This window comes from Sorex fumeus, unplaced genomic scaffold, assembly GCF_029834395.1.
Source record: "Sorex fumeus unplaced genomic scaffold, SorFum_2.1 ptg000042l, whole genome shotgun sequence".
In the NCBI taxonomy this organism is placed as follows: domain Eukaryota; kingdom Metazoa; phylum Chordata; class Mammalia; order Eulipotyphla; family Soricidae; genus Sorex; species Sorex fumeus.
The window spans coordinates 861100-875395 of NW_026606099.1; the positions used below are offsets into that span (position 1 = coordinate 861100).

A 14296-nucleotide genomic window follows, 5' to 3' on the forward strand; every position below is an offset into this window, starting at 1 on the left:
TCCTCGGCTCACTCCTTTTTTTTTTTTTAAGTTTTGTCTGTTTATATTTTGTTAACTGAGATTGGTTGCCTTCTACTTTACATCCTATCCAATGTGGTACGCTTCTCCTGGCTCATCAGTGAGGTAGAGTTTGAGATGTCATGCATGCTCCAGGAACTCAAAAATTTTGAATGGGGTGATACAGCTGGCATTAAATTTTTAACTGAATGGTGACTTTGGGTACCCCAGAATACCCAGCCTGGCATAGATTCTGGAAGCATCTCACAACTATTGATCTCTTGTGAGATTTATTTATGAGTCTCTAGATCATGGCCGGTTAATGAGCTTATTTGGCATCAGAGGCAGTTCATGGGTGTGATTGCTAGGCTTCCTGGAGAGCAGGGAGATGGAGGGAGGTAGCCCATCCCCTACTCTGAAAGCCTGGAGATTTCAGTTACAAAATCCACATGCCTGAGTTTTTCAACAGATTAATTTTTGGATGAGGCTCATCCCAAGCAGTGGGTCTGGCCGTGAGCATGGCGGAGGAGTGTGGAGGTTCTCGGCTGGCAGGGTTCTGTGTGGGCGAATGCCCAGCTCTTCTCTTACCATCATTTCCCTGCAATGTTCTTTGTACACAGAATAGATCTGACTCAATCTTTTGGGGTTTTTTGGGGGGGAGTTCGCGCTCAGCAGTACTCAGGGTTTACTCCAGGCAGGGATCAGGGGAATTTATGGGATCCTGGGGATAAAACCTGGTCAGTCTTACACACAAGGTAAGTACCCTGTCCTGGTGGACTTCTGGATTATTGCTGCAGACCCTCAAAGCTACTCTTCTTAATCCCTTTGTAATCCCATTCACTTTGTTCAGCCCTACAGTGATCAAGAAGATCACAGTTATTGAGGCCCGGGGGAATACTTCAGTGGCTTAGAATGCCATCTGTGGGACTGGAGAGATAGTCCAGCTAGGAGGTGATTTGCCTTCCCCACAGATTCAATCTTTGGCGCATCCCATATGGTTCCCTGAACATGTGAGGAGAAAATCCCTGAGCCCAGAGTCAAGAATAAGCCCTGAGACCACTGGATGTAACCCAAAAAGAAAAAAAAAATGCTTTCATTTCCCGTGCTGTCACCTGTGCTAAGTATAACCCTAGCAGGCCTGCTTGATTGTGCCTGACACAAACATCTGTGACCCTGGCATGCAGTGATTCCTGGTGGCACTGCATTTTGTGTGAGGACCACAAAGGGGTAAGTACCTGTGCAAGCACTTAAACCAAAAGAGTGTGAGCCCAGAGCAGGCACTGCAGCTGCGTGTAAGCACCACATCCTGGTGTGACTCCCCAGCTAATACAACCAAAATGTGGAAGCATTTGGTCTAGATCAACACTGCAGACAACTGTGCCCACATCTCCCCACACCTCACTCTGCCACAGCAAAAACAGCCAAAGGAAGGAGGAAAGGAAAACCAGGGACTAGTTACTCTGTACACAGGGATCACGAGCTCAGCTGTGACTGCAAAATAGAAGAAAGGGATCCACATGGGGTTGGAGTGGTAGTACAGTGGGTAGGGAGTTTGCCTTGCATGTGCCCAGCCAAGGTTTGATCCCCAACATCCCATGATGTAGGACATTGGTTTGTCCTTCCTCCCTCGCCACAAGGAACTCAGGTTTATTACAGTGCTCCTGAGGCACTTCCATTCCATTGTGTTTATCTGTAAACTCTTCCCTATGTTCTCCTCCCCAATCAGTTAATCAGCTTTTCTCCTCTCCTTATGTCTTATGAATAGTTTAAAGCAATGTCCTTTTTGTATAGATACAGGAAGACAGTTAATATTATGCTTTATAACTTAGGATTTAATTGGCTTTGAATATTATTCACTCCCGGGCATCTGCTTTCTCGACTTAAGCCTCAGTTGCCCTTAGTTCCTAACACCCCAGAAGCAGGGTCCCGACGAGGGCCTGAATGGACCTAGGGCAAGCTGTGAGCTACCCTGGCATCAAAATGGGCCAGGCCAAAGTGCCACGATTTTTTTTTTTGGTGCCACGATTCTTAACCATAAATTAAAAACTTGATCATGGACAGATGCTGTCATGATCCAAAAGTAACAACGAGACTAGGACCCTGCTAGGGATAGGAAAGACTATCTGGCCTGAGCACTGTAGTCTGAGATCGAGAAGGCCCTAGGAGAGCAATTCTTTAAGCTTAATGTATGTCTTACTGTGTCCATACAAAATGATTAATATTATGAAAGTTCATATATTTGTTGGATGAGCAGAGGAGAAATACACCCATGGGATTCTGTTCTAGGGTGGGTCGTCCTGCTGAGAGTATCTGTCCTAGAAGCAGCTTTCCCCGAGGGAAAGAACTTTACTCCTGTTGATTGTGACCACTAGGCGGGGCTCACACCCACCAACTGGCCTCCTGGCGCCGTGTAATTCCATCAACGGCCAAGACGCAGAGACTATAAAACCCAGCTCCCAGAAGAGAACAGCGCAGAGTCTCCTGCCCCCGTGCCTGGCTGTCCTCGCCGGGGCCCCTTGGAGGGGAGCGGGTTGAGTTTTCCTCCCCGCCCCGACCAGGGCTCCAGCAGCCAAAGACCTCCAGAACCAGCCACCACCATGCTGAGACCACTCTCCGCACACATGAAGGTACCAGCAGAGGAACAAAGGCAAGCGGGTCCCGGGGCTGAGATCACCAAGCCTACTCGGATCGGGGCTAAGCATCCTCCACCGAGATCCTCCAAATTTCAGTAGGCAGGGCTCACACCCACCAACTGGCCCCCTGGCGCTGTGTAATCCCATCAATGGCCAAGACTCAGAGACTATAAAACCCAGCTCCTGGAAGGGAACAGTGCAGAGTCTCCTGCCCCCGCGCCTGGCTGTCCTCACCAGGGCCTCTTGGAGGGGAGCGGGTTGAGTTTTCCTCCCCGCCCCGACCAGGGCTCCGGCAGCTGAAGACCTCCAGAACCAGCCACCACCATGCTGAGACCACTCTCCGCACACATGAAGGAACCGGCAGAGGAACAGAGGCACGCGGGTCCCGGGGCTGAGATCTCCAAGCCTACTCGGATCGGGGCTGAGCATCCTCCACCCAGATCCTCCAAATTCCATAGGCGGGGCTTACACCCACACGTTAGAGTCTGGCAAACTCCCCGTGGCGTACCCAATATGCCAAATACCAGTAATAATGAAGGATCTCATTCTCCTAACTCTGAAAGAGCCTTGAATATGGCACTTTTTAAAAAAATCTCAGGGCTAGGATGAAGGAGATGTTAGTGGGGCCTGCTCAAGGCAATCGACGAATAACAGGATGGTTGTGATTGTGATTGATTGTGTGATTGTGACCACACCTATGTGTAAGCCCCAACCCCTCATGGTTTAGGGATTTAACTAGACTTAAGAGTGGGTTTTATACCCAAAATATAAAATCCAGATCCTGGAACCGCACAGCCGCATTCGCGGCCGCACAACATCTTTTCAGAACTTTTTTTTATGACTTATTGTCTCATTCCTACTTTGGACAAACTTGCAGGCTATCGAATGTAGCCTGCCCACAGGGCAGAGTCTGGCAAACTCCCCGTGGCGTACCAAATATGCCAAATACCAGTAACAATGATGGGTCTCATTCTCCTAAAGAGCCTTGAATATAATCTCAGGGCTAGGATGAAAGAGACGTTACTGGGGCCTGCTCGAGCAATTGACGAATCGACGAATAAGAGTGGGTTGGGGGATCAGGATCCAGACTCCAGAAGGAGAAGGAGAAAGGGGATCCAGATCCAGATTTCAGGGCCAGAAGGAGAATAAAAGGGGATCGAGGAGGAGAATGAAGTATCCTGGGGGAGGCAGAAGCAGGAGGAGAATCCGAGGAGAATGGAGATGGGAATGGAATAAACTGCAACTGACACCAACCAGCCTGGCCCTCGTTTCCTTCCTTTGCCTGCCCATCGCCATCGACCTCCCGATGAGTGGGGGAACCAGCGTGAGACTACCGAACGCGGGTGGTGGAAGAGATAGACTGCTGCTGTTTTTTTGTGTTTACACACCATATGCTGCCCTGACCATCCCCAGGGGTGATGCCTGAGCATAGAGCCAGGAATAAGCCCGGTGCATCACCAGGTATGGTCCCAAAAGAAAATCAAAAAGAGATCTGAGTGATAGTACAGTGGGTGACGCACTTGCCTTGCACACAATCGACCTGGATTCAATCCCTGGCACTAATATGGTCCCCCGAGCTTATCAGAAGTGATCCCTGAGTGCAGAGCCAGGAGTAAACCCTGAGCACTGCTGGGTGGCCCAAAAAAAAACAAAAAAACAAAAGAAGAAACGGATCCACACAATCCCTTGGCCATACTCTTCCATTCTGTTTCTTTTTTCCCCATCAAACCTAGAAATTAGACACAGATATTCATATAAATAAATTTATTGGAAAAAATAATGTAATTTAGTATAAATAAAATAAATAATTCACCCCAATCTTCCTTGAGGATAAATAATTGCAAATTTTCCCTCCCATCTAATAAATATTCAAGTTGGTCTTGGTCTAGATCAACATAACTTAGTACAGGTAATTTTCCAAGGAATTCAAGTCCCATTAGCATTAATGGGCTAATGAACTTGTCGGTTCGCTGGCCCCAGGCAGATGGAGTCATCTCTGTCCTGAGTATGGAGATGTGGGCGCCACCCTTGGCCGCCTCAGGGGCTCAGGGTGGCCGCTCCATGGGCAAAGACCCGGGCAGCCACAGCCACGAAGGACCGCAGGCTGCGAAGAATCTTGAGGCGGAGCAGAAGGCGCTGCCATGGCTGGCTCGGACTGGGGTTTGGGTTTTGCTCAGTCTCCCACTGGCGACCTTGAGGCTGAGAGGACACAGGACACAATCGAAACAGATCCTTTGGACACACCTCCCCGCCACCCGCTTCGACCTCTGTCACCCGCCAGCCTCCTGCCCCTCAGTGTGTGTGTGTGTGTGTGTGTGTGTGTGTGTGTGTGTGTGTGTGTCTGGGGGGCACACACCCGGCACTGCTCAGAACTTAATCCTGGCTCTGCACTCAGGAATCATTCCTGGCAGTGTGTAGGGGACCATAGGAGATGCTGGGGATCAAACCCAGTCGATCGCATGCAAGGCAAACGCCCCACCTGCTGCTCTGGCCCCTCTAGGCCCCTCATTCATACCGCTAAGAGTTGCCTGAGGCCCAGTAGAGAAGCATGGAGCTGGTGTACGGGGCCATCGGGGAGCAGAGAGGGGTCCCCTGTGAAGATGTCAGAGTCCAGCAGCTTCTCATAAAAAGACAGGCCTTGGTGGATCCTTCGCAGGCAGGACTAGGGAAAGAAAAGCCATGGAAGAGGAGGGTGTCAGTCTTTCTTCCCAATTCATTCCCTGAGACCCCCACCTCCCCCGTCCATTGCCTTTCTTAGACTCTGCCATGGCCTTAATGTCTGTGCTCCCACAAAATTCATGTGAAATCCTGAACACCCCCAGCCCCCAAGTTTCTGGAATGAGGTGGCACCTCTGGGAGGTGGAGGGTGAGGGCGCGGGGTTAGTGCTCTTGTCAGAGAGCCACGGTTTCCCCTTGCTCCTTCCACTGGGAGAGGAACAACACGGGGCCTAGAACAGGCCATGCTGTCACCCTCACCTCAGATCTCTGGCCTCCAGAACTGTGAGAAACAAATGCTTGTGGTAATTAACCCATCGGAGGCATTTTGTTACCACCAGAGTCTGAACCCAGGAGGACACACACAGCTTTTTTTTTTTCTTTTTGGGTCATACCCGGTGATGCACAGGAGTTATTCCTGGTTCTGCATTCAGAAATTGCTCCGACGGTGCTCGGGGGACCATATGGGATGCTGGGAATCGAACCCAGGTTGGCCACATGCAAGGCAAACGCCCTACTCGCTGTGCTATCGCTCTAGCCCCCACATACAGCTTCTAATCCACCCAGTTGCCTGGCTGTTTTCCCAGTCCCTCTGCCTGGTGGCCCGATCACATCTTCATACCTGACTGTTGTCCTGGAGTCCCTGCGGGTCACAGCCATCCCCGCACTGGATAAGAGGGACATCGCTGGCAGTCTCCTCTTCCTCTTCTCTCGGCAGATCCTGGAACACAGAACGAGGTGGGGAGCGTGAAGAAAGGAGAACCTCAAAACCCGCCTGGACCCTGAGGCCCGGAACTCTTCCTGGAGCCCATTCCATGCTCTGAGGAGCCTCCACCTGGCTCCCTTCTCCTCGCCACTTACCATCTGTCCCAGGGGGGAGTGAGCACTCCAGGCCAGCGTGCAGAGCTTCTGAGACAGCTGCTGGCACAGGCCCCAGGCTGGGCCCCCAGACAGCGCCCGTCCCTCTGCAGGCCCAAGAAGCAGCAGCAGCAGCAGCAGCAGCAGCAGAGCTCCGATCCCCGGCATGGCCTCGGCCACTTCTCAGGTCCAGCCCCTGTGGCCTGGCCCCAGTCCTCGTGGAATCTCTCCCCACTTCCCCTTGCTCAGAGCTGGAGTCTCTGCTCTTCAGACTCTGGTTTTGTTCCCTTTGTGGGCCACCGAGTGTCTGAGCCACTTCCTGTCCTTTAAGTCTTTGGTCTGCTGGTCTCTTTTGAAGGTCCCATTGGCACACCAGCAGGTGATTCACAGCAGGTGGGATTTTCCTCCCTGCATCATCCTGAGTACAGGTATGCAGACGCAGTTCCAGGGGAAATGAGTGTGTGGTGGCTGTGGCAAGAGGCTTAGGTTGGGACCCAGTGTGTAATGCTCTCCAGGAATTGAGAGGCTGGGGAAGGGCAGGGGGTGGGAGGACGGAATATTGAAATGATTCTAGGCTCAGTTCTTCCTGTTTAAGTTTTTCCCTCCTCTTTTTTGCCTCTCAGAGCAATGAGGAGTGTGTGTGTGGTGGGGGTGAGGGCGATAGCAGATTCCCAGTGGCACCCATCCCAACACACACACACACACACACACACACACACACACACACACAACCTCATAATCTCCTTTCTTGGGTTTTTTTTTTTTTTTTTTTTTTTTTGCTTTTTGTGTCACACCCAGCGATGCTCAGGGGTTATTCCTGGCTCTGCACTCAGGAATTACTCCTGGCAATGCTTGGGGGACCATATGGAATGCTGGGGATCGAACCCAGGTCGGCCGCGTGCAAGGCAAACGCCCTACCTGCTGTGCTATAGCTCTGGCCCCTCCTTCCTTGTTTTTTGTTTTGAGCCTATTTCCTGATCTCCTACCAATAGCGAGCTCAGTTTGGAATGAAGTTTGGTTACTACAGACCATCTGTTTAAGAATTGGGGGGGGGGGGGCTGGAGCGATAGCACAGCCGGTAGGGCGTTTGCCTTGCACGTAGCCAACATGGCCAACACAGGTTCGATTCCCAGCATCCCATATGGTCCCCCGAGCACCGCCAGGAGCAATTCCTGAGTGCATGAGCCAGGAGTAACCCCTGAGCATCGCCGGGTGTGACCCAAAAAGCAAAAAAAAAAGAATTGGTGGGGGGCCCCTTCTTTTTCTGTGTTAGGAAGTGCTAATTTTACTGGGAGAGCATGAATGCAAAGGCCCTCTGTGAGCTGGGAAGCACCAGAGGGTCATTACCCATTCCCCTTCCTCAGGGGTCACTGTGGAGGTCAGAGTGAGGACAGAATTTGGCTTCTTACCACAATCAAGAAACTCAACCTATAAATTCCTAACATGGTACCTCAAGGCAAAACACTGCCCAGCCTACAAATTCTTCAGGGCAAGCTAATCGTGCCTTGTGATCATGCCTGTCCACCCCACCATGTCTCTCCCACCCCCAAACCGGCAGGGGAGAATCCCTCGCCACGGTGTTTGCACAATCTGTCAGTATTACAACCTTCCTGGAGTAGGGGTAATCTCCACTAGGACTAAATTTCTATTTTTCAAGCGACAAAGAATGCGGGTGCCTATAATTGAGGCTGGGAAGGTTGGAGAGGCAGAGTTGATGCTCAGAAAACTGCATCAGGGGGGCTGGAACAATAACACAGCGGGGAGGGCGTTTGCCTTGCACGCGGCCAACCCGGGTTCGATTCCCAGCATCCCATAGGGTCCCCTGAGCACCGCCAGGAGTAACTCCTGAGTGCAGAGCCAGGAGCAACCCTTGAGCATCATTGGGTGTGACCCAAAAAGCAAAAAAAAAAAAAAAAAAGAAAAGAAGAAAAAAGAAAGCTGTGGTGATGATTTAAAAAAAAAAAAAAAGAAAACTGCATCAGGGACCAAAGCAATAGTATAGCATGTAGGGTGATTCCCCCGAGCGCCAATGGTCCCAAAACCAGCAGAAGTGACCCCTGAGCACAGAACCAGGAGTAAGGCCTGAGCACCATTCATTGTGCCTCCCCCCAAAAAAAATTCACTCAAATTTAGTGCCCCAAAGTTTTTTAGATGTTGTGGGGAGTTAAGTAATGGCTCTTTGGGGATCAGTCTCAGCAAGGGCTAGAAGTCCAACTGGGATATCCCAAAGTCCAGCTGCTTCCCCGTGGCTAGCATCCACGTCAAGAAGCTGAAGGTATACAGCGTAATGACCCTGCCCTGTCCTTCAGCTTGTTGCATCCATGGGTAAAATCCGCTGCCAGAGATTTCGTAATCCTCCCTGATGCAAGCGTCAGTGAAACAGCTGAGTCTGAGATTGGGATGTGGGAGCTGAAGAGGGTGGTCCAAATCCGGGACTGCCCCAACCCCAATGGAGGGTCCCAAAACAATTTGGATGTCAAAATGAGGCCATGGGTGACCACACTGCTGGCACCCAAAGCCTTCCCAAGACGTTGATCCTTTCCACTGAGAATTTTACCCTTGTCAAGGTCTCCTTTCCCATAGAACTATCCAAAGCTGCCAATGAAACTTCTGATTCAAGTATTACAACTCTCTGGTCAATCTGCCCTTTAGACAAAACATTTCCAGCATTAGAGATGTTATCTCAGTTTGAGTGAGAGATGGTTTCCCTATCCCTACATGAAGCGAACTGGAGGAGTGGAAGTGACCTCAGCTCACTGGTGTGTCGTCTCTTCTCTGGATGTCTCACCTCTTGTCCCCATTGTGGTAATCTTAAAGGACAGGAGATGAAAAGTGATGCGGAGGAGGAGGAAGTTGAGCCTGGGGGGGTGTGATGAGAGGGACCTGGGTGAGTTGGAGCCACGGGGCTCTGTGGCTTTGTTTCACTTCCCGATGCTGCAGGAGTTGGGTAGAAAGCAGAGTTAATGGGAATTGTGGGATTGGTGTGTGACAGCTATTACTTCTAGTCTAAATCTGGCTTTTTGGGTCACACCGGTGATGCACAGGGGTTACTCGTGGCTCTGCACTCAGCAATTACCCCTGGCAGTGCTCAGGGGACCATAAGGGATGCTGGGAATCGAACCCGGGTCGGCCGCGTGCAAGGCTGACGTCCTACTTGCTGTGCTATTGCTCCAGCCCCTCTAGTCTAAATCTGACCCAGAGCTGCAAACTACCCTTGACGTCAGTGAAGACTCAGTTGTTATGCAAATCACATTCACTACACCAAATGCTTTTCGATTGGATGCTCAGATTCCAAATCCAGTTGAGGGGAGGGCGTTTGCCTTGCACATGGATGACCTACGATTAATTCCCAGCATCCCATATGGTCCCCTGAGCACCACCAGGAGTAATTCCTAAGTGCAGAGCCAGGAGTAACCCCTGTGCATTGCTGCTGTGACCCAAATAGCAAAAAAAAAAAAAATCCAGTTATCCAGTCGAGGTTCCCAATTGAGTCATTAATGATGGTTGTGAAGCTGGAGAAATAGTACAGCAGGTAAGGTTTTGAATGTCACTGGCCCCAGTTCCATTCCTGGCACCACATGATCCCAAGCACAGAACCAGTAGTAGCGCCCGGTAACTCTCTCCTCCCTCAAAAAGAAAAAGAAAAAGATTTGCAGAGAAGAAAATCTGGCTTCAGATTCTACATTCTTAATTGTTCCTTTTATTGGGAATTATGATTAATATCTTTGTATGTAGCTCAGTTAGCCCAGGTATCTCTGAAGATCTCAAGCCCTGGGATTATCATACGTCTACGAAGTCTCTCTACTTAACAACTTACTATGGAAATCTCTGAATGTATAGGAAATATCTACAGGGCTGGAGCGATAGCACAGTGGGTAGGGCATTTGCCTTGATTGCGGCCGGCACAGGTTCGATTCCTACACCGCTCTCAGAGAGCCCGGCAAGATACTGAGAGTATCTTGCCCGTACAGCAAAACCTGTCAAGCTCCCCGTGACATATCTGATATGCCAAAAATAGTAACAACAAGTCTCACAATTTGTTGTGAGACATTACTGGTGCCTGCTCGAGCAGATAGATGAACAACGGGAGGACAGTGCTACAGTGCTACAATAGGAAATATCTAGGCCCTTCAGGTCCCAGGTCCCATGTCTTTGTAAGACTTTTTGTTTTAGTTTGGTTTTACTCCGGGGATCATATAGTGTCAGGGATCAAACCTGATCTCCTGTATTCAAAGCACGTACTCAGAGCCATAAAAGGAAAAGGGGGGTATGGAGCAATAGTACTTCGGGTAGGGTGTTTGTCTTGCATGTGGCTGACCCGGGTCAAATCCCTGGCATCCCATATGGTCCCCCAAGCACTGCCAGGAGTAATTCCTGAGTGTAATGCCAGGAGTAACCCATAAGTGATGCCGGGTGTGACCCAAAAAGCCAAAAAATAAAAATAAAAACAAAACAAAACAAAAAAACAAAATCAAAGCATATGCTCAGACCATTGAGTTATCCTTCCTCCCCACCTTTTTTCTGTTTTGGACGTAGGCACCACACCTGATGTTTCTCAGGGGACCATATGTAGTACCACGATCATCCAGAATGTCACTGTCATTGTCCTCCCATTGTTCATTGATTTGCTCGAGCGCGCCCAGTAACATCTCCATTTTGACAATTGTTACTGTGTTTGGCATATTGAATACGTCACAGGTAGCTTGCCAGGCATTGCCGTGTGGGCGAGATACTCTCTGTAGCTTGCTGGGCTCTCCGAGAGGGGCGGAGGAATCGAACCCGGGTTGGCCGCGTGCAAGGCAAACGCCCTACCCACTGTGCTATCGCTCCAGCCCATCCAGAATGTACTGCTTGCAAAATGAATGTTTTCAACCACTGTGTCATCTCTGCAGCCGTGCGGGAATTTCTTTTAGTTTTGGGGGCCACACCCATAAGTGCTCAGGGCTATTCCTGGGCTCAGTGCTCAATGATTACTCCTGGAAGTACTTAAGGGACCATACGTAATGTCAGGAATTGAATCCTGGGTCAGCCATGTGCAAGGCAAGCTGTCAAATGGCGCTGGACCTATGTCTAGACATTTTAAAAAAATTTCAATACCCCCACCCCCAGCCCTGGCCAGGCCACTGCAACAACAACAAAGGAAAGAAATAAGATATAAACAAACTGTAGCACTGTCCTCCCGTTGTTCATGATTTGCTCGAGCGGGCACCAGTAATGTCTCACAACAAATTGTGAGATTTGTTGTTACTGTTTTTGGCATATCAAATATGTCACGGGTAGCTTGGCAGGCTTTGCCATGCGGGCGAGATACTCTTGGTAGCTTGCCGGCTCTCCGAGAGGGGCAGAGGAATCAAACTCTGGTATGCCACATGCAAGGCAAACACCCTACACGCTGTGCTATCATTCCAGTCCATATAAACAAACACACATACAATTTTCAGTTTTTTCCTCCCTTCCCTCTGTTGTTACTGGTATGTCCAGGGGTCATCCACTTGCTTCAGATGGTGTTTGCTGGGGTCGACATCAGGTCACAGTGCTTACACAGTGCTTGCCAGGGATGGGATGGCATTTAGATGCCAGAAGCAGGTCACACTCTTGTGGTGCTCACACAAGTAGTGGGGAAGAGATCACAGTCCTGGCCCTGGAGCTCACATCTTTTTATTTATTGATTGACTTATTTATTGAGGGAGGGACACACATGGCTGTGCTCAGAGGACCATATTCAGTGCTGGGGATGGAACCTGGGTTGGCCACTTGCAAGGCAAATACCCTACCCGTTGTACTGTCATTCTGACCCCCTCACTCATCTTTTTAAACTATGCTCACCAGGGGTCCCACGTTTTTGTTGTGGTGTGACTCGGGTTCAGACATAGAACAGCAGCATTGCCAGGTCACATCTGTGCATTGGTACAGACTAGGACTAAGATCAAGTCAGGACTTGCAAGCTCACAAGGCAGGATCGTTAGCCACTGAGCCATCTCCCGGACCCCTTAGGAGAATTTTTTGTACTTTGTTTTGTTTGGGGTTCACACTCATTGGTGCTCAGGGCCTACTCTCAATGGTGCCTGGGGACTAGGGGTCAAACCCCAGCCTCCACTATGCACATTCACTAACCCTTTACATTACCTTCCTGCCCCACCTTGTATTTTATTATTATTATTATTATTATTATTATTATTATTATTATTTGCTGGGGGTACACTTATGGGTTAGCCAAACCTGGCTCTGTGCTCAGGGATCACTCCTGGCAGGGGACCTTATGGGTGCTGGGGATTCAGCACACATCAGCTGCATGCAAGGTAAGCGCCTACATGAAGTATTCTTTTTTTTTTCTTTTTGGGTCACACCCAGCGATGCTCGGGGGTTACTCCTGGCTCATGCACTCGGGAATTACTCCTGGCGGTGCTCAGGGGACCATATGGGATGCTGGGAATCAAACCCATGTCGGCCATGTTGGCTGCGTGCAAGGCAAACGCCCTACATGCTGTGCTATTGCTCCAGCCCTACTTGAAGTATTCTATCTGTGCCCCCCTCCCCCCTCCCCCTGAGGTTTTTAAATGGAGGAACCCGTGAAATCAAAATAGTTGGAGAAATCTGAGTTGGAGTGCTCTTCTCTCCACTTATGATTGACCAAGTTCAGGAATCTGACATGTCCTGGATAACTACATTTACAAAGGCTAATGTTTGCCCTATATGTTGCCCAACTCAAACTGCTTATAGTCCCCCAGCCCTGCCAGGAATGATCCCTGAACACGGAGTCAGCAGTAGTCCCAAATCCATAATAAATTAGTTCTGGAATCTTTTTGGAGGCCAGCCTTTATTGAGAGAAGAATGTTTTTTGTTTTTTTGTTTTTACATATAATTTTTTTTTATTAGTGAAACACCAGGAGGTACAGTTGTAGACTTACAATTTTGTTGTACTTGGGTTTCAGAGAGAAGAATGTTTTAATACTGTATTCTCCATAAGAAATTCCTTCCAGGGGCTGGCACAATAGCACAACAGGTAGGGGATTTACCTTGAGCTTCTATTGCAGTCTTTAGGAACAAAGCTAAAGTGATGTCCTCAAACTGAACCCATCTCAAGGTGATTGACACTGTTCTAGGACGTAAGAATTCCTCAGAACTGCTGACACTAAATCCCTAAATTTTGGGAAGGCAGCATCTCAATTTACGGCGCTTCCCTCCGGATAATGTCCAGCGACACAAGCAAGGGGAATTTGATAGATGTAAGGCCTTGTTCCATGGGAATATTACCGGAGCCTGTAGGAAAGGATAATTCCGGACTGGAGTTTCAGATGGATGCCCTTTAAAAAAAAAAAATTTGCAGAGGGTTGAAGCTAAAATCCGGCTGGAGTTTGGTTCCCGTTTTCGTTTTCGATTGCTTTTTCCCAGGGGCCAGAACGGTAGTACCCACAAACAAAAATAAACATTTTTTCCCCCAGATCTGTCGCTCTCATGTATCTGAAATCACAGGAAATGCCAGTTCCCCCCCCCGCCCCCCAAAAGAACTTTTTTGGTGGAGGGCAATACAGTCAGAGATAGACAAGTATAAAAGAACACCGCAGAAAGGGGGCCTGGTCTAAGAATCGTGGGGAATATCCAGTATTTGTTACCAACACTGCGCTTTGGACATCATTCTCGGTTTGGGGTTGGTTTGGGGCCGCGCCCGGCGGTGCTCAGGGAAAACAGGGGTGCCCAGGATCACACCCAAGTCGCCATGAGCTCCGGCCCCCTCATTCTAGATTCTAAAATTCTAAAGCTAGAGTTAAGAGCAGCATTACAGTTCTGCTTCTCCCACGCCGCTTACGGAAGCCTAAAGAAAAAAAAAAAAAAAAAAAAAAAAAGATGGCTTTTAAAAGGACATCAAGGAGTGCGAGGCCCTGAACCCGTTTGTCCTTCTCGGCGGCCCGTAACTTTCCGCCACCGCGGTTCACGTAGCCGCTTACGTCACACGCCTCTCACGGAAGTCTCTGTACCTGGCTCCTTCTGATTGGCTGAGAGGACTCCAGCCTCCCTCCTGATTGGCTGAGGCGACCCCAGCCTCCCTTCTGATTGGAGGTGGCGCCGCGTGCTCGGCGCCGTAGGGTTCGGTT

General features: G+C 49.6%; 1 protein-coding gene across 1 annotated transcript; it reads right to left on the reverse strand.

Moving 5' to 3' along the window:
- Window positions 1-4667: 4667 nt before the first annotated feature.
- Window positions 4668-6371, reverse strand: IL23A (interleukin 23 subunit alpha). The gene is made up of 4 exons (XM_056120280.1): window positions 6207-6371; window positions 5968-6066; window positions 5146-5292; window positions 4668-4829 (listed from the first exon to the last, which is right to left on the reverse strand). The coding sequence occupies exons 1-4, from the start codon at window positions 6369-6371 to the stop codon at window positions 4668-4670; spliced, it is 573 nt and encodes a 190-aa protein (XP_055976255.1).
- Window positions 6372-14296: the final 7925 nt, after the last annotated feature.